The sequence below is a fragment of the Octopus bimaculoides genome, chromosome Z, assembly GCF_046866305.1.
Source record: "Octopus bimaculoides isolate indiv1 chromosome Z, ASM4686630v1, whole genome shotgun sequence".
Classification (NCBI taxonomy): domain Eukaryota; kingdom Metazoa; phylum Mollusca; class Cephalopoda; order Octopoda; family Octopodidae; genus Octopus; species Octopus bimaculoides.
The window spans coordinates 39,533,532-39,557,508 of record NC_142944.1 but is presented as its reverse complement, the minus strand read 5'-3'; the positions used below and the strand labels follow the sequence as shown (position 1 = coordinate 39,557,508).

At 38.6% G+C, this 23,977-nt stretch overlaps 1 protein-coding gene across 10 annotated transcripts in view; it reads left to right on the top strand.

Annotated features, from left to right (window-relative positions):
* The window catches only part of LOC106873692 (lipopolysaccharide-responsive and beige-like anchor protein), a 479,623-nt gene that overhangs the window by 53,695 nt on the left and 401,951 nt on the right, over positions 1 to 23,977 (top strand). For all 10 annotated transcript variants that reach the window (XM_089365208.1, XM_089365209.1, XM_089365204.1 and 7 more), the window contains exons 11-24: positions 1,334 to 1,474; positions 3,386 to 3,448; positions 4,001 to 4,083; positions 4,745 to 4,853; positions 5,953 to 6,105; positions 7,136 to 7,304; positions 8,338 to 8,480; positions 10,390 to 10,487; positions 11,883 to 11,975; positions 13,275 to 13,383; positions 14,518 to 14,599; positions 17,066 to 17,189; positions 18,137 to 18,329; positions 21,362 to 23,727. In XM_089365208.1, coding sequence (XP_089221334.1) covers positions 1,334 to 1,474; positions 3,386 to 3,448; positions 4,001 to 4,083; positions 4,745 to 4,853; positions 5,953 to 6,105; positions 7,136 to 7,304; positions 8,338 to 8,480; positions 10,390 to 10,487; positions 11,883 to 11,975; positions 13,275 to 13,383; positions 14,518 to 14,599; positions 17,066 to 17,189; positions 18,137 to 18,329; positions 21,362 to 23,727 — 3,926 coding nt within the window. The remainder of the gene's footprint in view (positions 1 to 1,333; positions 1,475 to 3,385; positions 3,449 to 4,000; positions 4,084 to 4,744; positions 4,854 to 5,952; positions 6,106 to 7,135; positions 7,305 to 8,337; positions 8,481 to 10,389; positions 10,488 to 11,882; positions 11,976 to 13,274; positions 13,384 to 14,517; positions 14,600 to 17,065; positions 17,190 to 18,136; positions 18,330 to 21,361; positions 23,728 to 23,977) is intronic.

Below are 23,977 nucleotides of genomic sequence, written 5' to 3'. Positions count from 1 at the left end.
TATTATTATTGTTGTTGTTGTTGTTGTTGTTATTCTTGTTGTTGACTTTGCACATCTAACGCTGGAGATGTACTATGGTGTCAGCTGTTCACTACCAGTGAACTAAGGTAACACCTCTTATTTTTCAAGCACCTTCCAGAGTATTCGAGCGGTTCCAAGCAGTGTTACTACTATTATTATTATTATTATTATTATTATTATTATTATTATTATTATTATTAATAATAATAATATATCATAATATATTAATGTGAGCTGGCAAACTTCATTAGCATTTTGGACAACATGCTCAGTGGCATTATGCCTGTCTTTACTGCCTGAGTTCAAATGCTGCTGAGGTTGACTTTGCTTTTCATCCTTTTGGAGGTTGATTAAATAAGTACCAGTCAAACACTGGGGTCAATGAAATCAACTTACCCTTCCCCCCGTAACTTCAGGTCTTGTGCCTTTAGTAGAAAGGATTATTATTATTATTATGAAGGCAGTGAGCTGGCAGAATTGTTAGCATGCCGGGAAAAATACTTAACAGCATTATGTTGTCTTAATGTTCTGAGTTCAAATTTCATTTAGGTCCACTTTGCCTTTAATCTTTTCAGGGTCAATGCATTAAGTATCAGTGAAGCCCTGGGGTTTATGTAATCAACTAACCCTTTTCCCTCAAATTTCAGGCCTTGTGTCTACTGTTGAAAGGATTATTATTATTATTATTATTATTATTATTAGGATACATGGTCTAGTGGTTAAGTTGTTGTACTTATGATCACATGATCATGGTTTCAATTCCTAGACCGGTTGGTGTTTTTGTGTTCTTGAGGAAAACACTTCTGCAATCACTTTGACACCTGATTTGTGGTACACTGTGTACCTGTTCAGGCAATGTTGATTTGACAGAGAGAGTGAGCTGATGTACAACACATACATTTGATCACTATAAAGCAATCATTTATGCAGGTCATTTGACTAAAGCTGAACACTCATATGTTGTCTTTGATGGAAGAGACCATCGTTATTATTATTACTATTATTATTATTATCATTTATCAAGACAGTGAGCCGGCAGAATTGTTAGCATTTCAGAAAAAATGCTCAATGGTTTTTGTTGCAGCTCTTTATTTCCAACGTTCAAATACCACCAATATCAGCATTACCTTTCATCTGCCCCAAGTACTGATGTTGATGTTATTGACAAACCCCTCCCCTCAAAACTATTTGCTTTGTGCTTAAATTAGAAACAAGTATTTCTATTGGACAGCATACTTTGTGTATTTGTTGCAAAGCTTCACATTCTGTGTTCAAACCCCCTCTGAGGCCAGCTTCCATTTGTTTATTACAGGTACTATATGAAGGCCGTTTGACCTCCTGCATCGTGTTCATGTACAATCCAGTTGCCTGTGATAGCCAACTCTGTTTAGAATCATCTCCAAAAGGCAATACTTCACACTTTGTCCACTCTCCGCATGCTCTCATGCTACAAGTAAGATGTCTTCTTAATTTTAAATTTTTCATATTTAACATTCCATTTTTGCGATTTGGTTTGTGAGATTTTTGACCTTTGTATTGAAACAGATTTTGTTGTATCTTGAGAGGGCCATTATGCCAATAATAAATACACAAGCACTGGTTCTATTTCATTCATTCTATTGTTATTCAACTAGTAAAATTTAACCAATTAGCTAATGAAAACTGATGGACCTGAATAACGGGCATATCATTAATGAGGTTGCAAATGATGACAAAAGGATACTGACATACATAGCTGATTGATTGAGCAACCAATTAATTAGTTAATTGATTGGCTTGACCCTTTAGTATTCAGCTTATTCTGCTAAATCTAATGGTTATTTATTAACATTGTTTTGATTTAATCATGAATTATCTTGTAGCTTCAGGTGTTTTATGATATAGTAGTTTAATTTTAGAATGACATTGTAGAGTAGGTGTGAGGGGCCAGATTTGGCCAGTTTGAATATAAAGCAGGTAGAATATTTTAGCTAGATATGGCTGGTTTAAATGTTAAAGGGTTAAGCGACCAATCAATTAGTTAATTGATTCAGTAAAAACAATCCATATCCCTATCTCACTAACATTGGTACCATGTGAAAAGCACCCAGTACACTCTGTATAGTGGCTGGTGTTAGGAAGGGCATCCAACCATAGAAACCATGCCAGAACAGGCAGTAAGCTTGGTGCTCTCTTCTGACTTGCCAATTCCTGTTGAACCATCAAATTCATGCCAATATGAAAAATGGATGTTAAATTTTGAAACTTTAATGATGAAGGTTGGTTGACTGATAATGATAATGATGATAACAGAAGTGAAATGGAGTCAGTATATGTTCTCTTATTGGTGTGATAACTCTTCCAAAGTACAGTAAAAACATATTTAACATGTTTGTTGCTTTATATGGTAACCTATGAGACTGCTTCAGCCCCAGATATATAAAACTGCCCCCACTAAAGAGTTAATATTTAAATTACAATTGTGAATTTGAATTTTAACATAAAATATTTTTGTTAAACCTTCTATTCATCATTGTTCTCCTCCTCCTCATCATCATCATGGTGTTAATGTGCTTTTCTGTGGTTGCATGGGTCAGTAGAAAATACACAAGAGCTGGTTTTCTATGGTCAGTTACCCTTCCTGTCACCTATCTTTACCTTTTTCTAAGCAAGTTAATATAGCCCTATGACCAGACATGTTTTCACAAAATAGTGGAAATGAATGACACTGCTTCTATGACACTTATACAACTATCAAATGTCAAGACAAGGAGACACAATTATACACACATACAAACATATGATAGGCTTCTTTCAGTTTCCATCCACCAGATCTACTCATAAGGGTATGGTTAGCCTTGGGCTATAGTAGAAATTACTTCAACAAGATGCCGAGTAGTGGATCTGAATCAGAAATCATGTGGTTGGGAAGATCATCATCTTCATTATCATCATCATTATCATCCTAATGTCCACATTTCTATGCTTGCACTAGACAAATGGAATTTGTTGAGTCAGATTTTCTCTGGGCAGATGCCCTTTCTGTTGCTAACCTCATGTTTCCACAGATGACTGGAGACAACCCATAGCACTTGTTAATTTACAACCATCATGTGATATCAAAGCAAGGATACTTGAATGCGCTCTCTCTCTCTCTCTCTCTCTCTCTCTCTCTCTCTCTCACACATTAAAATGCCCTCATCCATAGTGCTATGTAGTGGAAATAAGACTTGAGATCATGTGACAATGAATGTAACAAAGTGAATACCATCACCTCACAGCTATGACTTCATTATTAAAATCATTTGACATAAATTTATTTATATTTTCTTGTCTAAACAATGATTTCAGTATTTTATAATGCATATTTCTTTTCTTTTCATAGGATGTGAAGGCAATCATCACCAGATCTTTATTGAGCACACTTCATTCCCTTGGAGGAATAGAGGTAAGAAATTAAATATTTTAAATTATTTTTATCATTTGTTTCATTGGACTTTCAAATTTGATATACTGTAGCCTGGGATAGTGGACAGAGAACCCTGAATATGGGTGGATAGAGTGAAGACAGATTCTTTAACAGTGGAGATACAGGAGACAAATTACATATGGGTGTATATGAGTGGATGGAGAGAAGACAGGGTGGACATCCAGGGGACAGTTTCTGTAATGGTAGAGACTGAAACAGATTATATAAAGATGATCAGCCTGAACACAGCTTTTATGAAGATAGACAGACAGAACATATATATAAGGGTAGCTGGAGAAATGACATTATATAAGGGTGGACTGAGAAAAGAAAGATATATAAAGATAAAGATCCAAGGGACAGGTTCTATAAGTGTAAATGGCCAGAACATAGATTATATAAGGGTAGGTAGACAGATGATAGATTATATAAGGGTGGAGACAGCACATTTGATGAATTGAGTTATAAGGAGATCTGCAGATTGTTATTCTTATCCCTAATATTTTCTTGCAATTCCTTATTTTTTTGCAGGTCCTTTTTCCTTTGTTCGGCCAGTTAGACTACCCTGTGAATAAAGCACCAAATGAGAAATCAACCATAGACCACAGCATCTGGTAAGGTTACCAAATAGATGATGACATCCATTTTCCCTGTTAAACTCTTTTGTGTTAGTAGGTGGCAAGCATGACTGTGTGGTTAAGAAGTTTTGCTTCCCAACCACATGGTTTCAAGTTCAGTCCCATTTTGTGGCACCTTGGGTGAGTGTCTTCTACCATATCCCTGGGCTGACCAAAGCTTTTTGAGTGATTTAATACATTGAAACTGAAGGAGGCCTGTTGTAGGTACACACACAAGTTTGGATGATGTAATTAAAAAGTTTGCTTCCCAATTACAAGGTTTTGGATTTGGTCTCGTCATGTGATACCTTTAATAAGTGTTGCCTACTATAGCTTTGGGCTGACCAAAACTTTGCAGGTGGGCTTGGTAGACAGAAACTTCTCATAATATAAATTCTACTTGGATATTGATTGCTTTTCCTCCATTTGTGAATACCAGCTGTCACCAATCTCCCCTCTCTCTTCCCTCTGTCTGTGTGAATAAATAGATTATCTGCGTTTATCAGTTTCTAAATATATATTTCTGTTTTCATACAAATCTCTCCTCTCTCTCACACTATCTTTCTCTATCCCTCTCTCTCTTTGTCCATCTATAATTTCTTTCTCTCTTTTTCAACACTTCACCTGTTGTTTTTTTTTCTCTTCTCATTATTTCCAGTGCTAACCTAATGGGGCTGTTGTGTGACCTTCTTGAAAGCTCTTCATCAATCCAGGAAGAACTACTGCAGAGCAAAGGATTCCTTGTCATCAGCTACCTCCTAGAAAAGGTATTACATTATATAAGCACATATATGCTTGCTTGCACATACAGGCTGCAGACACAGATAAGGGTTGACAACATGAAGGGCAGACTACCAATTTCCTGCTTCAAAATCAGTTCTTGTCCAGTGTATGCTAGCATGTTAAACAAATTATTTTCCATTTGAGATATGTATGATGGGAGGTGTATATATGTATGTACGTACATATAAAAGCACCCACTACACTCTCGGAGTGGTTGGCGTTAGGGAGGGCATCCAGCTGTAGAAACTCTGCCAAATCAGATTGGAGCCTGGTGCAGCCATCTGGCTCACCAGTCCTCAGTCAGATTGTCCAACCCATGCTAGCATGGAAAGCGAACGTTAAACGATGATGATGGTGATGATAATCGTCACCATTTTTCTCTGGGAAGCCAGATGACTGTGCCAGGTTCTACTGTCTACTTTGGCATGCTTTCTATGGATGCTCTTTCTAATGCCAACCACTTCACAGGGTTTACTGGGTGTTTTGCACATGATTTCAGCATTAGTGAGGTCACCAAGTAACTTACAAGACATGAGACAAAACCCCTCAACTGAGGGTGGTGGTCTTTATGCAAGGTGATGAGAGAATAACATATGATAGGTGGAGAGGAAGCAGGTGTCTTGCTGTTGAGGAAATACATGGTCAATCCACTTGGAAAACAAGGAGGATGGCAGTGAAAAATGTGTCAGGGAATACCCTCAAGATAAAAGAAGATAAATAAGCCTTTAGCTTTCAGATTTATCTGTCAAATGTAATGCTTATTTGTTTACATTGATTCGAATTAGTTACACATTATCTTGTACCTTTAAGATATCAATGACACGATTGTTTATTTTTAGAATAATATTTTAGGGTAAATGTAACAGGCCAGATTTGGTCAGTTTGAAGATAAAAACAGGTAGAATATTTTGGCCAGATTTTGGAAGAGAAGTGATATGGGTGGGTAAGTAAGTTTGTGAGAGTGTGAGGGGAAGTGAGTCAATGGTAGAGATGGTTGATGGTAGATTATGATGGAGTTGGCTGACGGTAAAAATAAAATAATTTGATTTTTTTTTTTTATCAAAATGCCATTTTTTTTTACAGTCTTCAAGAGAACACATAACTCCAGAAGTTTTAAACAGCTTTTTGAAGCTAACTCAGTACTTGGTAAAGTTGCCTGCTGGCGGAACCTTGTTGAAGCACCTCTTTGATCACATCCTTTTCAATCCAGGTCTCTGGATATATGCTTCTGTGGAGGTAAGAAATGATTTGGTATCTTTTCAGTTTCTATGTCATTATCATCATATTATCATCTTCATTGAGTGTTCATGTTTCATGCTGGCAAGGATTGGACAATTTGACATGGTCCAATGAACCTAAGGACTGCATCATACACCACAGTCTGTTTTAGCATGGTTTTCTATGGCTGGATACCCTTCCTAACACTGACCACTTTACAGAGTATACTGGGTGCTTTTCTTTTCTTTTTTTCTCTTTGTAACACCAGCAATAGTAAGGTTACCCCTAAGATAGGTGTTTTTTGCTAGGAGATTAGTGGTAAAAGTCTGAGAAAAGGGGGCCAGAGAAGAATAGGTTTCTTACTGAAAAGATATCCACATGGCTACTCATGTTTTAGAATGCTGGCATAACTTCCAGTGTATGGAAAACAAATCTAGGTCTAAGGCAGTGAGTCTGCAGAATCATTAGTGTATTAAACAAAATATATAGTGACATTTCTTCCAGCTCTTTTCCCTTTGAGTTCAAATTCTGCAGAGAATTTTTTTTCAACTGTTTTTCATCCTTTCAGTGTTAATAACATATAGTACCAGTCAAGTGCTAGGGTTAATATAATCAACTCACCCTCTCCCTCAAACATTGATGACCTTGTGTTAAATTTGTGACGGCATGTGACTCAGTGGTTAAAGTGTTGGGCTCACAATTATGTGGTAGTGTGTTCTTGAGCAAGACACTTTATTTCATGTTGCTCCGTTCACTCATCTGCAGAAATGATTGTGATGTCACTGGTGCCAAACTGTATCAGCCTTTACCTTTCTCTTGGGCAACATTGGTAGTGTGGAGAGGGGAGGATGGCATGCATGGGCGACTGCTGGTCTTCCATAAACAACTTTGCCCAGACTTGTGCCTCGGGGGATAACTTTCTAGTGCAGTCCTATGGTCATTTATGATTGAAGGGGTTCTTTACCCTTTACCCTGTGTTAAACTTGAAAAGAATCATTAATCCATGATTAGTTTCCAAATGAAGTTATGTTTTCTTTTTCTTGCACAGGTACAAACCAAACTCTACAGCTACCTTGCTACAGAATTTATCAATGACGCCCAGATTTACAACAGCATCCGGCGTGTGAGTGCTGTACTACAAACAATGCACACATTGAAGTATTACTACTGGGTTGTGAATCCCTATGACAGAAGTGGGCTCACTCCAAGAGGCATTGGTAAGAAATAGTCTTTTTTGTTTTTACACGACTACTTTACATTAGGTGAAATTTCTCATATACACTTTTGGCATATAATGAAATTAAGTCTATGAACATATGACTACTGGCAGGATCAACTTGGTATAATTGTTATTGGAGATGTGCGATGATGATGATGCAATTTCAGAAAAATTCAGCAGTGCAGGCACATGTTGCCACTGCAACAGCACTCTTGCTGTTCATCATCATCTGTCATTTTGAATCTGAGTTTTGTCCTTGTTAATGGGGGTGGCCAGATCTACCTCAATGCCATAGCAACCACCCTCACACCATCTCACCATCTTGCCCAGTTTTGGGCATCCTCCCTTCTCAAGCCAACCCTCCCAATCTCCTCCTCCACCTTTCCCTTCCACATTTTCCTCGGTCTACCTTGCTTTCACTGTCCATTCACCTCAAACTCTAGCACCTTCTTCAGAACAGACTCTTCATCCCTCCTCAACACATACCCATACCACCGTACTTCGTTGGTTCTTGTCAGCCGATCCACTGATTCCTCCAATCCCAGCATCCCCATCAAGTCCTCAGTCCTCCTCTTATCAAACAGCCTCATGTCACACATTTCTCTCACCATTGCTCTCTCAGTCCTTCTCAAAATTGCCATCCATCTCTCTCTCTCAAACACCATGTCTCACTCCCATACAGCATTACAGCTCTCACAAAATTCGTGTAGATCTTTCCTTTCATCTTCAAGGAGAACCTTTTCCCATATAATAATGCTCCACAGTCCCTGAGCTTCACCCAGCCAAGTCTTGTTCTTGCTGTCACAGCTGCTTCACATCCACAACTAACAAAACCCTCTCACTGTCTCCACCTCGTCACATGTATTACATGTCATATCATACTCTGAGTATGTTTGCTACTAGTTGCTAATTCAGAATTAACACTATTCACTGAGATATACCTTACCTTTCTTCCCTAAATCTAAAATCAATATTTATAAATGATATTTTATTAAATTTTCAAAACTTCTGATTTATATTTGAAATTTCAGATGGTCCAAGGCCAACAAGAGATGAAATCATTAAACTAAGGTCTTTCATGCTTCTCTATGTCAAAGAACTAATCCGCAAGGGTCAAGGAATTTTGGAAGATGAACTCCAGAGTATCTTAAATTATCTGACCACATTACATGAGGTGAGTTCAACTCTTAACTTCCTGGAGTGCATTCTCTTTGTACATGTCCCAATCCTATTAAAAACCAAAGGTTTTCATGAAAATGCAGCTAGACCAGTATTTTCATTGTTTTAATATCCACTTTTCTGTACTTGCATAGCTCAGTTTGTTGATGCAAATTTTCTATGGCCAGATGCTTTTCCTGTTTCTATTGCCAGATGCTTTTCCTGTTTCTATGGCCAGATGCCTTTCCTGTTTCTATGGCCAGATACCTATCTGTTTCAAGGGAAAATAATATTTTCCCATGGCCAGACATGTCTTGACAGAATATTGGAAATGAATGACACTTTATATGGCAGTGACACTCATTACAACTGTCACAGGCTGTCAAAACAAGGAGACACAAACACACAATGTTTGCCTATGTATGTGTACATGATGGGCTTCTTTCACTTTGTTTCCCATATCCACTCACAAGGTTTTGGTTAGCTCAGCACTATAGTAAAAGACATAATCTCGAGGTGCTTCACAGCAGGATTAAACCTAAAACGATGTGGTTGGGCAGTAAACTTCTCAGCCACATAGCTACACCTGCATCTGCTGAACACAATCAAACTTACTTGATGAGATAAAGTGATTTTAGACACCCTACATTCTGTCAAATGACAGATTAATTCAGGAATGACAACAGCCATTGAAAAGGCTGCTAAGACTGGGGTTTTGATAGATTGTGTGGGGGAAACCCAAGCATCAATGGTCAGGTTTTCTATAGGAAGGTGATCTCCACAATTACCCTTAGAACATGGTGAGACACTTAGATCACCATGGTTATCGTGTTGCATTCTTGACATATCAGTTATTTAGTTGCTTATCATACTGCTGGTCCTGGAAATAAGAGACTTCCCAGACCCTGTTGTGTATAGGTATGTGTGTGTGTGTGCTTGTATGTATGTATGTGTGTGTATGTGTGTGTGTGTGTATACATGTATATGTGTGTATCTATATATGTGCACATCTTTGTTTGCACATTTTTTTTATCCCCCCCTCACTGCTTGATGACCAGTGTTTGTTTACATCCCCATAAGTTAGTGGTTCAACAAAAGAGCTGATAGAGTAAGTACTGGGGGTACAGTTTCTGTTTATGAAATTCCCCCACAACATTTTGGTCAGCCCAGGTTTTAGTCTTTGTTAGTCCAGATTGGCCATAAGGACTGAAACAAGTCCAAGATAAGGCCACAAAGATTGACCTTTCGTTGTGCTTGTCACAGTACCCTAACCATGTGACCGTAAAATACAAACCCTTTGATTACTCTGTCATATGGTGTGTGTAGTGTAGAAGGTACCAGCTACAAACCTCTTGTCACCATTGCAGCTTCATTTTTCATTGTTGCAGTGTATAAGAGGTTTGTGTAGAGTAATTATGAATGTGCATGGTCTAGTTGTTAAAGTATGTAGCTCATGAGTGATAAGATATGGATTTAGTTCTTGCTACACTCAACACAGACCAAAAACATGATACATTATGTCCTTGAGCAAGGCCCTTCATTTCACTCTAACCCAGTCTTCTCCACTGAAAATGAGTGCCAGGGAACAGTCAAGTGTAAACTCTGCAGCTGATTGATGGCATCATGATGGTAATCATTGTACTTTCGTTTGTCTAAACACCTTAGAAATTTGTATAAGCTCCAACTTAATCCATTTATTGGTTCAAGTCTTGTGTTAATGGGAGCTTTTATTGAGTGTTATGTCTTTGACCTGTTGAGTGTGACTGTTACTGAGTGTGGTTTTTTGAGTGCAACATCTGAACTTTGGTGAGTGTGATGTCTGTCGTCTGTTGGCTAAGTTGAGTGCAGTATGCACTGTAGAACAAACCCTATATATATTGGAACAGGATTATTTTTTAATCTGAAATTCTTTCTCTTTCACTTAGGATGACAATTTGATGGATGTTTTAATGCTTTTAGTCACTCTGATGGCACAGCATCCCTCATCAATGGTTCCATCATTTGACAAGAAAAATGGAATAAGGTAAGAATAAAAATACTTGGAAATATTTTTCTAAAAGTAAACTTAGGGTAATAAGTTTTTTTTCTCAAAATGATAACTGCATCTTTACCTTTCATCTGTTTCGGTTCAATGAAGTGAAGTGCTTTGTCTCAAACTGGTTACAATGGAAGTGTATCAGTAAGTAGGCTATAGTTGGGGCAATGTTTAAGTGAAATTAACAGTCTTTGGGTGCTTTTGAATGGCTAATATGTATCTTCTATACTAATTGCTCTACTTTCAACCAATAGCACAGGCTTGGCTATGTGGTAAGAAGTTTGTTTCGCAACCACATGGTTTCAGGTTCAGTTACATTGTGTGGCACCATAAGTAAGTGTTTACTACTACAGCTACAGGCCAATTGTAGCTTTGTGAGTGGATATGGCTGATGGAAACTGAAAGAAGCCTATTGCATATATATATATATGCTATACAGTTTCAATACATGTCATGTCTTTTCAACTTGTTTATATATACATGTAATTCTTGGATCACTATGAATGTTGTGTTTTTACTGTCTGCTATGAATTAATCTGACCCTGAAGAGATACAATATTCCATATTTTATAATATGCATGAGTTGGTCTGGATATTGCAGCGAAATGATCATAGGTCATAATAAAATTTTTACAATGGATCATCTTTTAGCTCTTATTTAAATTGATATACATACAAAAACTCACATGTGAGAATTTTGCTACGTTGATAACAGATACAATATTTTTACCAAATTTTGGTATAGATCTATAAATATATATATATATATGTGTGTGTGTGTGTGTGTTGATGTCTGTGTGTTGACATCACACTTTTGTCGTAAACAAGTGTCGTTATATAATCAGTCTTTTGTTTGCAATCTTCCATGAACACATCAGGTCATGGGAAAATATTTTCTTACTTGGAAGCAAGTGAGGCTATCAATATGTGCAATCTGCCTCACAAATTCTGTCCAGTCTATTCATGTATGATAAGTGGACAGGAAAAATCATAAATGACATGTCTTAGAATTCATCATTTGGTAGACAAGTACATTTAAAAAAAATGCTGCATATTCCAATTACTTCAACTGAAGTATTGTAACAAAAGGGTCAACAAATTAGGATGCTGAAAAGTAACTTGACATTCATGTTGGCTTTATATGTCGTGTGCTTTCATCAATATAGGAAACATCAGATTAATGTAATTATGAATAGATGAGTCAAATTTTGTGGTACCATAAACTGATGCTTGATGATCAACTGAAAATTTTGTGTACTGACTCTATAGCTTCTACTAAGTTGAATAGAAGCAATCTAGTTTCAATCATAGCTTTTAGCAAGGTAGTAGAAACAATCTAGTTGCGATTATTTTGAAAATTTTGCTATTTATTTACAATTTCAGAACTGTATTCAAACTTTTGGCATCACCAAATGAGCCGCTTCGCATTCAAGCATTGAAGCTTTTGGGTTTTTTCCTGATGCGCAGTACACACAAGTAAGTGTTCCATAAACTTTATTTGACTACTTTCAGAATACAATATACAAACGGTGTTTGTTTCATGTTGTGTAATGTTTACACAGGCTGTGGAGTTAAGCTCATGGTTTAAAGTTCAGTCCTGCACTGTGCGGTAACTTGAGTGTCTTCTGCAATAGCCCCAGGTTAACTAAAGTATTGCGAATGAATTTGGGAGATAGATGGTAACTGAAAGAAGTTCTCTCTCTCTCTCTCTCTCTCTCTCTCTCTCTCTCTCTCTCTCTCTCTCTCTCTCTCTCTCTCTCTCTCTCTCTCTCTCTCTCTCTCTCCCTCTTACTCTCTCTTTGTGCCTCCTTGTTCTGTCATAATGTGTTGGTTGTAAGCAAGTGTCACCAGTCTTCTGTGAAAACATGTTCTGATCATGGAGAAATATTATCTTGCTTGGAAACAGGTGAGGGTTGGCAACAGGAAGGGTATCCAGCCATAGAAAATCTGCCCCAGTTAATTCTGTCCTATCCATGCAAGCATGGGAAAGTTGATATTAAATGACGATGATGATGGTGATGATGATGTTACCCTGGTTGCTAACCATCACCTGTTTTTCAAGTAAAGGATTTATTCTGAACATTTTTGAAAGTGCAGTGCAAGTAGTTATAATACTGAAATCCATGTATGCATGCAAAGGCATATGTGCAAATACACATTATCCACACTCTCCAAAACTCACTAGCCTCTCATCTGCTAGTGTAAAACTGCCCTTTCATGGTTCGTAGCCTTGTATCACAATCTCATTGGTGCTGGTGGCACAAATATTGCACTCAGTTCATGCTGTAAAAATGTAGGCTTCAGGAAGGGCCTTCATCTATAAAAACCTTACCAATACATGCAGTGGATGCAGTCCTTGGACTTGTCCAATCTTGTTAAACTGTTCCATCTTAATTGTACCCTAACCTTATCCACACTTCTCCAATGTGTGTACCATTATGGCTACTTTACAGCATGAAACCTGTTTTTCTCTGGCCCCTTCTCTCATACTTTAACTATTCATTTCCTTGCATAAATCACTGCCATGGGGGTTCATTGTCCTGCAAACTGCATGGTGACTTGACTAATACTGGTAGCATGAAAAAAAGCACCTTGTATATAAAATGGTTGGCTGTAGAAATCGTGCCAGAGCAGATACTAGAGCATGTTGCTCTCAAACTGTCCAGTCTATGCCAGCATGGAATATGGATGTTAAAAAATGATGAATAAAACAAATTAGTTAACTGCATTGGACCTAACCCTCCAAAAACCTGATTATTTTCTTATCTGTTTCAGGCGGAAGTATGATGCAATGAACCCACACAACCTGTTTTCTCTCATTGGAGAAAGACTGATGCTCAACATACACTCTATTACAATAGCCACTTACAATGTTTTGTTTGAGGTAAGTCATTATAATATTATTTTTATTTGGTTTGTTCTTTGGGTTTTGTGTGTCTGTGTCTCCATGTCCTAATATCGATTTCAAATTTTGGCACAAGGCCAGCAGTTTCAGGGTAGAAGGTTAAGTCAATTAAATAGACCCCAGTGCTCAACTGGTACTTAGCTTATTGACTCCAAAACAAGGAACAGCAAAGCTGACCTTGGCAGCATTTGAACTCAGAACATGCAGATGGAAGAAATGTTGTTAGGTATTTTGCCCGGCATGCTAATGATTCTGCCAGCTCATCGCCTTTTTGCTAATAAATATTATATGAGGATTGTAGGTAAACATCACCTGTGTTATTCATTTCCAGTCTTCTCTGAAGATATGTCTTGCCATGGGGAAATATAAATCTTGCTTGGAAACAGGTTAGGGGGTGACACAACAAGAATTCTGACACTCGCATGTGTGGAAAAGTGGACTTCAAAATAATGCTCCTTCTGTCGCCAACCCTCTCCTGTTTTACAAGAGATTTATTTCAAATTTCTTTGAATGTATACAACAAACTATTACATTGTCAGCATCCACGTATGTATGTATATATATATATATATATATTTATATATATATATATGCAGAGGCATCTGTGCATATTCATGAAGGGATACTGAAAAGTTTCTGGCTTTGAGTAAAAGAAAATACAGAAGGATTAATTAATTATGGTTTTATCCAACATATTCCCCTCTTAGATTCACACCTGTACTGCAGCATTCCTTCAGTTTTTCTAAGCCTTGTATAAGAACTCGGAATGTTGGGCCTCCAACCAGGCCTTTCTCAGTATCCTTAAATCCAGGGACTTTAAGCACTCCTTTATAGATGCACTCACTATCCAAGGTGTCCACAAATTATTTATATAATAGTGGTACTTACATACAATCCCTCTGGCACATCAATCTCTCTTTTGGGTTTGGTTACCATGCATTTAAAATTCAAATTATTATTATTATTTTTTTTTAATTATGGAAGTGGTGGGGGTCAATAAGATATCAACAATTCCATCAAGGGGTCTATGATGGAAGACGTTTGCCTGCACCTGTTTACAACAATTACCATTTATGCAAACAGATTAATGGGTTTTGTCTTTGCGTGTTTCAGATATTAACAGAACGTCTTACCTTGGAATACAGCCATGATAAGCATGTTGAACCAGAATCTTATTACAAACTTGAAAATCCAGGTAAGAGGATTCACCTAGCTCTCAGACTAAATTATCATCTTCATCATAGGTGCATATGTGGCTGTGTCATTAAGAATATTGCTTCTCAATCGCATGGTTTCAAGTTCAGCTCCACTATGTGATACCTTGGCTAGAGTCTGCTACTATACTCCTGGCTGACCAAAGCCTTTTAAGTAAATTTCAAAGACAGAAACTGAAAGATCTGTGTGCGTTATATAAACATATGTGCACTGATGTTATCACCAGCAGCAGAATTTTGGAAATGAATGACACTGCTTGTATCATCATCATCGTTTAACATCTGCTTTCCATGCTGGCATGGGTTGGACGATTTGACTGAGGACTGGCAAGCCAGAAGGCTGCACCAGGCTCCAATCTGATCTGGCAGAGTTTCTGCAGCTGGATGCCCTTCCTAACGCCAACACTCCGAGAGTGTAGTGGGTGCTTTTACGTGCCACCGACATGAGGGCCAGTCAGGCAGTACTGGCAATGGCCATGCTTAAATGGTGCTTTTTACATGCCACCTGCACAGGAGCCAGTCCAGTGGCACTGGTAACAACCTCACTTGAATATTTTTCACGTGCCACCGGCACAAGTGCCAGTGAGGCGATGCTGGTAATGATCACGCTCAAATGGTGTTTTTTACGTGCCACCGGCATGGAAGCCAGTCAGCTGCTCTGGCAACGATCACGCTCGGATGCTGCTGTTAGCGCTCCACTAGCATGGATGCCAGTCATCGAATTTGATTTCGATTTCACTTGCCTCAACAGGTCTTCGCAAGCAGAGTTTAGTGTCTAATGAAGGAAAGGTATGCATAAGTGAGCTGGTTACACTACTGGCATAGGCCACGGGTTATGGTCACACTTGGTTTGCTGGGTCTTCTCAAGCACAGCATATTTCCAAAGGTCTCGGTCACTAGTCATTGCCTCGGTGAGGCCTAATGTTCGAAGGTTGTGCTTCACCACCTCATCCCAAATTTTCCTAGGTCTGACCATACCAACGCAGTCGTCTCTTCTGCACACCACATCTGATGCTTCTTAGGTCCAAATTTTCTCTCAAGGTACTTACACTCTGTCAAGTATGCACACTGACATTACACATCCAGCGGAGCATTCTGGTTTTGTTCCTTGCAAGCTTACGCATGTCCTCAGCAGTCATGGCCCATGTTTCACTGCCATATAGCATGACTGTTCAAACACATGCGTCATACAGTCTACCTTTTTCTCTGAGTGAGAGGCCTTTGTCACCAGCAGAGGTAAGAGCTCTCTGAACTTTGCCCAGGCTATTCTTATTCTAGCAGCTACACTTTCAGTGCACCCACCCCAGCTACTGTCTTGGTCACCTAGGTAACAGAAACTATCAACTACTTCTAGTTTTTCTCCCTGGAATGTGGCAGAAGTTGTTTTCTGCATATTTTCAGTGTTTGTTGCTCCTGAGCATCTGCCACATACAAAAACTATCTTCCTAGTTAGCCTTCCTTTGATATTGCTGCACCTCTTATGTGTCCATAGCTTACACTGGGTACATCTTATGGAGTTTCTACCTACACATTTTCTACAGATCAAGCAGGGCCATCTACCTGAAGGGATTTGTGATTTGTCTGCCTTCCTACTTATTAAGACTTTGGTTTTAGCTAGGTTGACTCTAAGGCCCTTTGATTCTAATCCTTGCTTCCACACCTGAAACTTGTCCTCTTGTTGTGATAGTGACTCAGCAAATAGGGCAAAGTCATCAGCATAGAGGAGCTCCCAAGGGCATCCTGTCTTGAATTCCTCTGCTATTGCCTGGAGGACTATGATAAATAGGAGGGGGCTGAGGACTGAACCTTGGTGGACCCCTACCTCTACCCGGAATTCATTACTGTACTCGTTTCCAACCCTCACCTTACTGACAGCGTCCCAGTACATGGCTCGCACAGCTCTCACTAACCATTCATCTATCCCTAGTTTCCTCATTGACCACCGGATAAGGGATCGGGAGACCTTGTGAAAGGCTTTCTCCATGTTAACAAAAGCCAGGTACAGAGGTTTATCTTTGGCTAGGTATTTCATGACAGTGACAATCATTTACAGCTATCACATAATGTCAAGACAAGGTGACACACACACACACACACACACACTGTTGGTCACAATGTGCTTTCTTGCATTATTTTAGCTTTTGAATTATACCACGCTGCAGTTTATAACATCTGATAGTCTAGGTGATACAGTGATGTGTGTGCGTGTGTGTGTGTGTGTGAAGTAGGCTTCTTTCAGTTTACATCTACCAAATCCACTCACAAAACTTTGATTAGTCCAAGTCTTTAGCAGGAGACATTTCTCAAAGTTGCCACACAATGGGCCAAAAGCTGAAACCTTGTGGTTTGGGAAGTAAACTTTATGAACTCTACAAAGTGAAAGCTGTACAGGAATTTGAGTGTTAAAAAGTCTGAAGTTATGTTTCCTTTTTCTTTTTATCTTGCAGCAATTCTCAAAGTCGTTGCTACAATGATTCGACAGTCAAAGCATTCTGCCGAACTAATGGAAGTGAAGAAAATGTTCCTGTCAGATTTGACCATTATGTGTAATAACAACAAAGAAAACAGAAGGTTTGTAATTTTCAGTTTGTCATTTTTATGTATGTGTGTTACACATTATGGGCAGCAAAACTACAGAGTTATTTGAAGTTAAGATAAAATTCATCGTTTAAACATCCACTGATTAAATTCTTCAAAAGGGTAGTGTATTTCAACAGAAATATAGGAAAATAACCCTTTTGATATCAAACCACCTGGTTCTATGGTACAAACTTCCTGTTTTAAAATGGTTGGCACTCCGTCGCTTACGACGTCGAGGGTTCCAGTTGATCCGATCAATGGAACAGCCTGCTCGTGAAATTAACACGCAAGTGGCTGAGCACTCCACGGACACATGTACCCTTAACATAATTCTCGGGGATATTCAGCGTGACACAGTGTGTGACAAGGCTGACCCTTTGAATTACAGGCACAACAGAAACAGGAAGAAAGATTGAGAGAAAGTTATGGTGAAAGAGTACAGCAGGGTTCGCCACCATCCCCTGCTGGAGCCTCATGGAGCTTTAGGTGTTTTAGCTCAATAAACACTCACAACGCCCGGTCTGGGAATCGAAACCGCGATCCTATGACCGCGAGTCTGCTGCCCTAACCACTGGGCCATTGCACCTCCACGAAGGAAATATATGGCTACCCAAACAGGATGGAAGAAAGCATGGTGAAAATGAAGTATCAAAGTACACCCTCAAAATACAAGAAGGTGGATAAAGAAAGATTAGGGACAACGAATGGAAGCTGGCTGCAATTAATTATAGTTGCATGAAGTAGTATTGAGTAAAATATATGCTTGTACAATGATATTTAACATGTTCTTGTACATTTGAATATGGGATGACCTTCTGGTATCTGTGGTTCCATAAATTGAAAATTTGGAGTTTGAGCTATTACATGCAAATTTCCTAGCCAGCACAGGTAAAACAGTGATCATGAAATATTTAAAAAAAAAAATTTTTTTTTTACAGAACACTTCTTCAGATGTCTGTTTGGCAAGAATGGCTTTTCAGTATGGCATACATCTACCCAAGGAATCTCGATGAACAAAAGATCACAGACATGGTCATGTCACTCTTCCGAATGCTTCTGCACCATGCTATAAAATTTGAATATGGTGGGTGGCGTGTCTGGGTGGACACCCTTGCAATATTACATTCAAAGGTAGGATTTTTTTATTTTTATTTATATTATTTTCATGCTTGAATTCAAGTCTGTTTTTGCTATTGATAAAGCACCCATGCAGTTAATAACAGATATACTGATGCAAATCACAACTAACTGTATTTTGTAGTTGCTGTAAGGAACATAGATAATCATGAAAAATAGAGCTTTAGTTTTCAGGCCAAAATATAGGCACAGGTATGGTTATAGGTACAGCCTAAAACCAAGAAGTTTGTTTCTCAACCACATGGTTCTCAGTTCAGTCCCATTGTGTGGCACCTTGGGCAAGTATTTTCTACTATAACCCTGGGCTGATTGAAGCCTGGTGAATGGATTTGCTAAATGGAAACTGAATGAAATCCATCATATATATATGTGTTTGCCAGTCACCATCAGTTAAACATCCATTTTTCCAGGCTTGCATGGGTCTGACAGAATTTGTTGAGGCAGTTTATTCTATAGCCTGATGCCCTTCCTGTCATAAACCCTCGCTTGTTTCCAAAGAAAGTAATATTTCCTCATGGTCAGACACGCTTTTCATGGAAGACTGGAACCAAACAACCTCACTTGTATGATGATTATATTCATTTATAAACTTCACACAATATCAAGGCGCGCACACACACACACACACACACAAGTATGTATGTATGGGTATATGTGTTTACAATGGGGTTCTTTCATTTTTTTTGTCTACTAAATCCACTCACAAGGTTTTGGATCTCCTGGGACTATAGTAGAAAACACTTGCCTATGGTGTTACACAGTGGGACTGTATCAGAGACAACGTAATTGCCATAGCCATTCTTGTATATGTATGTGTTTGTGTGTATGTATACACATGTATGTAAATATATATATATATCTTATTAAAACTGAAAATGTCTCTGTGTGTATCGGTATGTCCTCATTTTGCTCCAAAACGGCTTGACCAATTTTTCTTAAACTTCACATGCACATTGCTTATGTATCTGGGGAGGTTTTAAGTATAAATTGATTTCGAAAAAATGTTGAGGTAAACAGCGGGAGGAATAACATTTGGGTGCAGTTGAATGGCGGGCGTAATTATTTTAAGCTTCCAAGGGAAATAACCCATTCCCTCCTTTGTAAATTATTTGGTAAAAATGAAATCGAATATACTTATTTCTTAGTACTTGAACTATTTTAGTTATTTTCTCAATTTATCCAGTACAAGGCTTAAACATGTTAACAGTATTCTCCTAGATCCACTTATTTCGGTTAGTGACTTATTCATGAATATACCAACTCTAGCTCTGCTGAGGGTAATATTCTCTGGGAATGCACAAAAGCTTTTTTCACAGTTAATTACTTTGAATTGTTATTATCTCATATCTGATTAGCCTGTTGTTACGTAACGTTTCACGATTTTAGTATACATACCTTATTAGTATTTCCTCCTATGTTCTATATACTCTGGGAACATATTAAAGCCCTTTTCAGGGCTACTTTATTTGAATTCTTACTATAGGGTAATTAATTTCATGTTATTACGTAACTGACCTCACAGTTTGGGTATTCATAACTTATTGGGAATTCCTAAAAACAAGATCCTTTGTAAGACAGTTCAGTATTCTCAATGAATACACAAAAACCATTTTAAGGGCTACATACTTTGTATTGTTGTTACTGTATTAGCGAAACAATTATGAGAATGGAACCAAGGGATAAGCCCGCTTTCCCGGGAATGACCGTGCATGTCACCTATAAATATCATCATCATCATCATCATTTAACGTCCACTTTCCATGCTAGCATGGGTTGGACGATTTGACTGAGGACTGGCAAACCAGATGGCTACACCAGGCTCCAATCTGATCTGGCAGAATTTCTACAGCTGGGTGCCCTTCCTAACGCCAACCACTCCAAGAGTGTAGTGGGTGCTTTTACGTGCCACTGGCATATACACATATACACTCTTTTACTCTTTTCTCTTTTACTTGTTTCAGTCATTTGACTGCAGCCATGCTGGAGCATCACCTTTAGTCGAGCAAATCGACCCTAAGACCTATTCTTTGTAAGCCTAGTACTTATTCTATCGGTATCTTTTGCTGAACTGCTAAGTGATGGCTACGTAAACACACCAGCATCAGTTGTCAAGTGATGTTGGGGGGACAAACACAGACACACAAACATATACACACACATACATATATATATATATATATATATACATATATATGACGGGCTTCTTTCAGTTTCCATCTGCCAAATCCACTCACAAGGCTTTGGTCAGCCCGAGGCTATAGTAGAAGACACTTGCCCAAGGTGCCACGCAGTGGGACTGAACCCAGGACCATGTGGTTGGTAAGCAAGCTACTTACCACACAGCCACTCCTGCACCTATATATATATATGTATATATAAATATATATGTATGTGTGCAGGTGGCACGTAAAATACACCATTTTGAGCGTGGCCGTTGCCAGTACTTCCTGACTGGCCTTCGTGCTGGTGGCACGTAAAAGCACCCACTACACTCTCGGAGTGGTTGGCGTTAGGAAGGGCACCCAGCTGTAGAAACTCTGCCAAATCAGATTGGAGCCTGGTGCAGCCATCTGGTTCACCAGTCCTCAGTCACATCGTCCAACCCATGCTAGCATGGAAAGCGGACGTTAAACGATGATGATATAAAATAAAATGTATGCATGTGTGCATATGTTCACATTTTTCTCTCGTGCTCACTGGTTTGTAAACAATGATTTCCTGTCAATATTATTGCTAAGATAGCTGGTCTTCTTGGCATCTCTTGACATGTGCAATCTTTGTAAGCAAAAAGCTCCTTAAATAGGGTGATTTGTTTCCAGTTCTCCTTGTAAAGCATGTCTAGTTTGCCTTTTTCTCAGTGAACTAGGAGGGTATTTCTTTTCTTAGTGTAGGTTAGCAAGGGGAAGGACATCTTGCCATAATAATAACTCCCAATGTACTCTCTTCAGACCTATACTAGCGTCGAAAAGTTGTTAAAATGTTGATAAGGTAATTACAGGCTTTCTTTTCTGGTTTTCTTTTTTTAGGTTGCTTATGAAGACTTCAGATTGCACATGTCAAAAATGTATCAACAATACGAACGCCAGAGAGTTGAAAACATAGTTGACCCACACGAACGAAAACAACATCCAATTAGCACCATCTCTGGCATTTCGGATGCCGCAGAGAATTATGAGTCTGTGCCACAGTGTTCGGTGAAAATATCTGAAATTCCTGCAAAACCTGACCAAGAACCTATGAAATCTTTGGAATTTGACCAGAAAGCAAAAATCGGTAAATTTCCTGATAAACGAAGGGAAAGTGTTGAGAAAGGTGAAGCTGAGTTGGATGTATCAGAAAAATGTGACAAAGATAAAGAGACAAACAATGCTGAGATAACAGAAAATCAGACAGAATCTCCTGTGAAGGAATTCATTGAGGGTGTTGATTCTGGGGAGAAAAAGCACCAAGAAAATGAACACATGAAAGATGTAGATGAACCAAAATATGAAGATTATAAAAGTAATCAACTCGAGAAAGAGGTTGATGAATCCAAAAAATATGAGGAATTTAAAAGCATCAAAGAAATAATTAATACAGTGAAAAATGATGTTTATCTGGAATCGGATGATAATAAAAATGATGGCAGAGACCAGCAATTGGCTGGAGATTCTGGTAAAGAGAAAGCAGAAGATGATGGTATTGAAACTGAAAAAGACAAAGAGGAAACTGATGGGCAAGAATTAAAAGATAAGCAAGATGGTGATGATGATGTTGGTGATGACATTAATGTAAAAGGAGAGAAAGAAAGTGAAAAGATAGGTGAACTGGGTGATGGTGTAAAGGAACTAAGTGTTGAAGAGGATGGGAAGGAAAAAGAAGCTTATGAAAAGAGTACTGATGATGTGGATGATGATGTTGATGATGGTGTTGTTGCTTCGAAGAAGGAATCATGTGAAGGAGAAGGAGATGAAATAATTAAAGAGCACAAAGATGTGGTCGAGACTGGAGAGGGACAAGATGAAGGAGACGACAAAATTAAAGGAGAAGGAGATGACAAAGAAGAGAAAGAAGTGGAAGAAGAAGAAACGAGAAGTGAAAGAGCAGATGGAAGCGCAAGTGCTGATGAAATACAGGGAGAAGACAGTGAAAAAGTCACAAAAACTGAAGAAGAAGAAGAAAAAGAAGAAAGTCATAAAACAGCTAGTAATGAAGCTAAAGAAGATATCGATGATGAGGTTAAAACGAATGAAAAAGTGTCATCGGAAGATGAATGTAACAAGAATGAGCAAGATGTCAGTGATAAGAATGAAAAAGATGCCAGTGATAAGAATGAAAAAGATGCCAGTGATAAGAATGAAAAAGATGCTAATTGTAATGACGGGCGAGGTGACGAGCCTGTCAGTTCAAAAACTGTATCTGAAAGCAAGAGTGATACAGAAACTTCATCTGAGTTGGATGTCAAACAACATGAAGTAAACAGTGGTGAGGTTGACAAGAGTAATGACAAAGATAAAGACACACAAGAAACTGATGAAAGTAAAGATTTTCAAGATGACCAGAATGAAATTGTTGAGGTTGGAGATTCACCTGCACAGGGTGAAGGGAATATAGAAAGCATGGCTATTAACGAGGGTGCTGGTTATGATGAAGGCAAAGATTCAGTTCCGTATGTATGTGGAGAAGATCAAGGTGTTTATCCACCTGGACTTGGGTATGAAACTCAAGCCGGACCAACAGGTTATTTCACTCGAGATGGTGAAATGATTTATTTAAATCACACTGAAACTGGTGAAATGATTTACCAGACGGAAGATGGACGCATGGTATATCAGTACCCGACGGATGATGGCCGAATTATCTATCACACCGGTGATGCGGATGCTAAATACGAGGCAGGGAATGTAACAGTTGCTGAAGAAGATACCAGCAAACCTGTTTATAATATTGATGCTGATAGTACCTCAGCCCCTGAAGAAATAACCAACACCACCGCACAACATCCTGACAGTGAAATCCAACCAAATGATAAAGAAAATAAACATTTATATCCTATGGCCTTATCAGAATCTTCTTCTAGTACTTCAGATGTAAAATCTACTAAATTACCAGCTACAACAACAGCATCAATGCCCGCAACAGCTACAACAACATCTTATCCCATCGATGAACTCAATGATAATCAAGACTATCCAACAGACAGTAGTTTACCCTCAGGAGCTAAACCTCGTACCACTTCATCTGGGTCATCCCGGAGAAGTAGCCATGGAACAACTGGAAGTCGACACCTCTTCAGCCCTGGACCAAGAGCACCACCTTTCAGAATTCCTGAATTCCGATGGTCCTACTTACATCAGAAACTGCTCTCTGATCTTTTATTTTCTATTGAGACCGACATTCAAGTCTGGAAAAGGTATGGTGCTATTAAATTTACTCTTCATCTTTTAACATTTATGTTTTACTTGTTTCAGTCAAAGGATTATGGCTATACCCAGGCACTACTTTGAAGGGGCCTTAGTACACTTGCATTTACTCATCCATTGTTTCGATTTCTTTATCCCTATTTGCACTTATATTCACTTTGTACCTCAATGTCACACCAAAGCCATATCTCTCTCTCTTTCTCTGTCTGTCTGTCTCTCTCTCTTTCTCTCTGTCTGTCT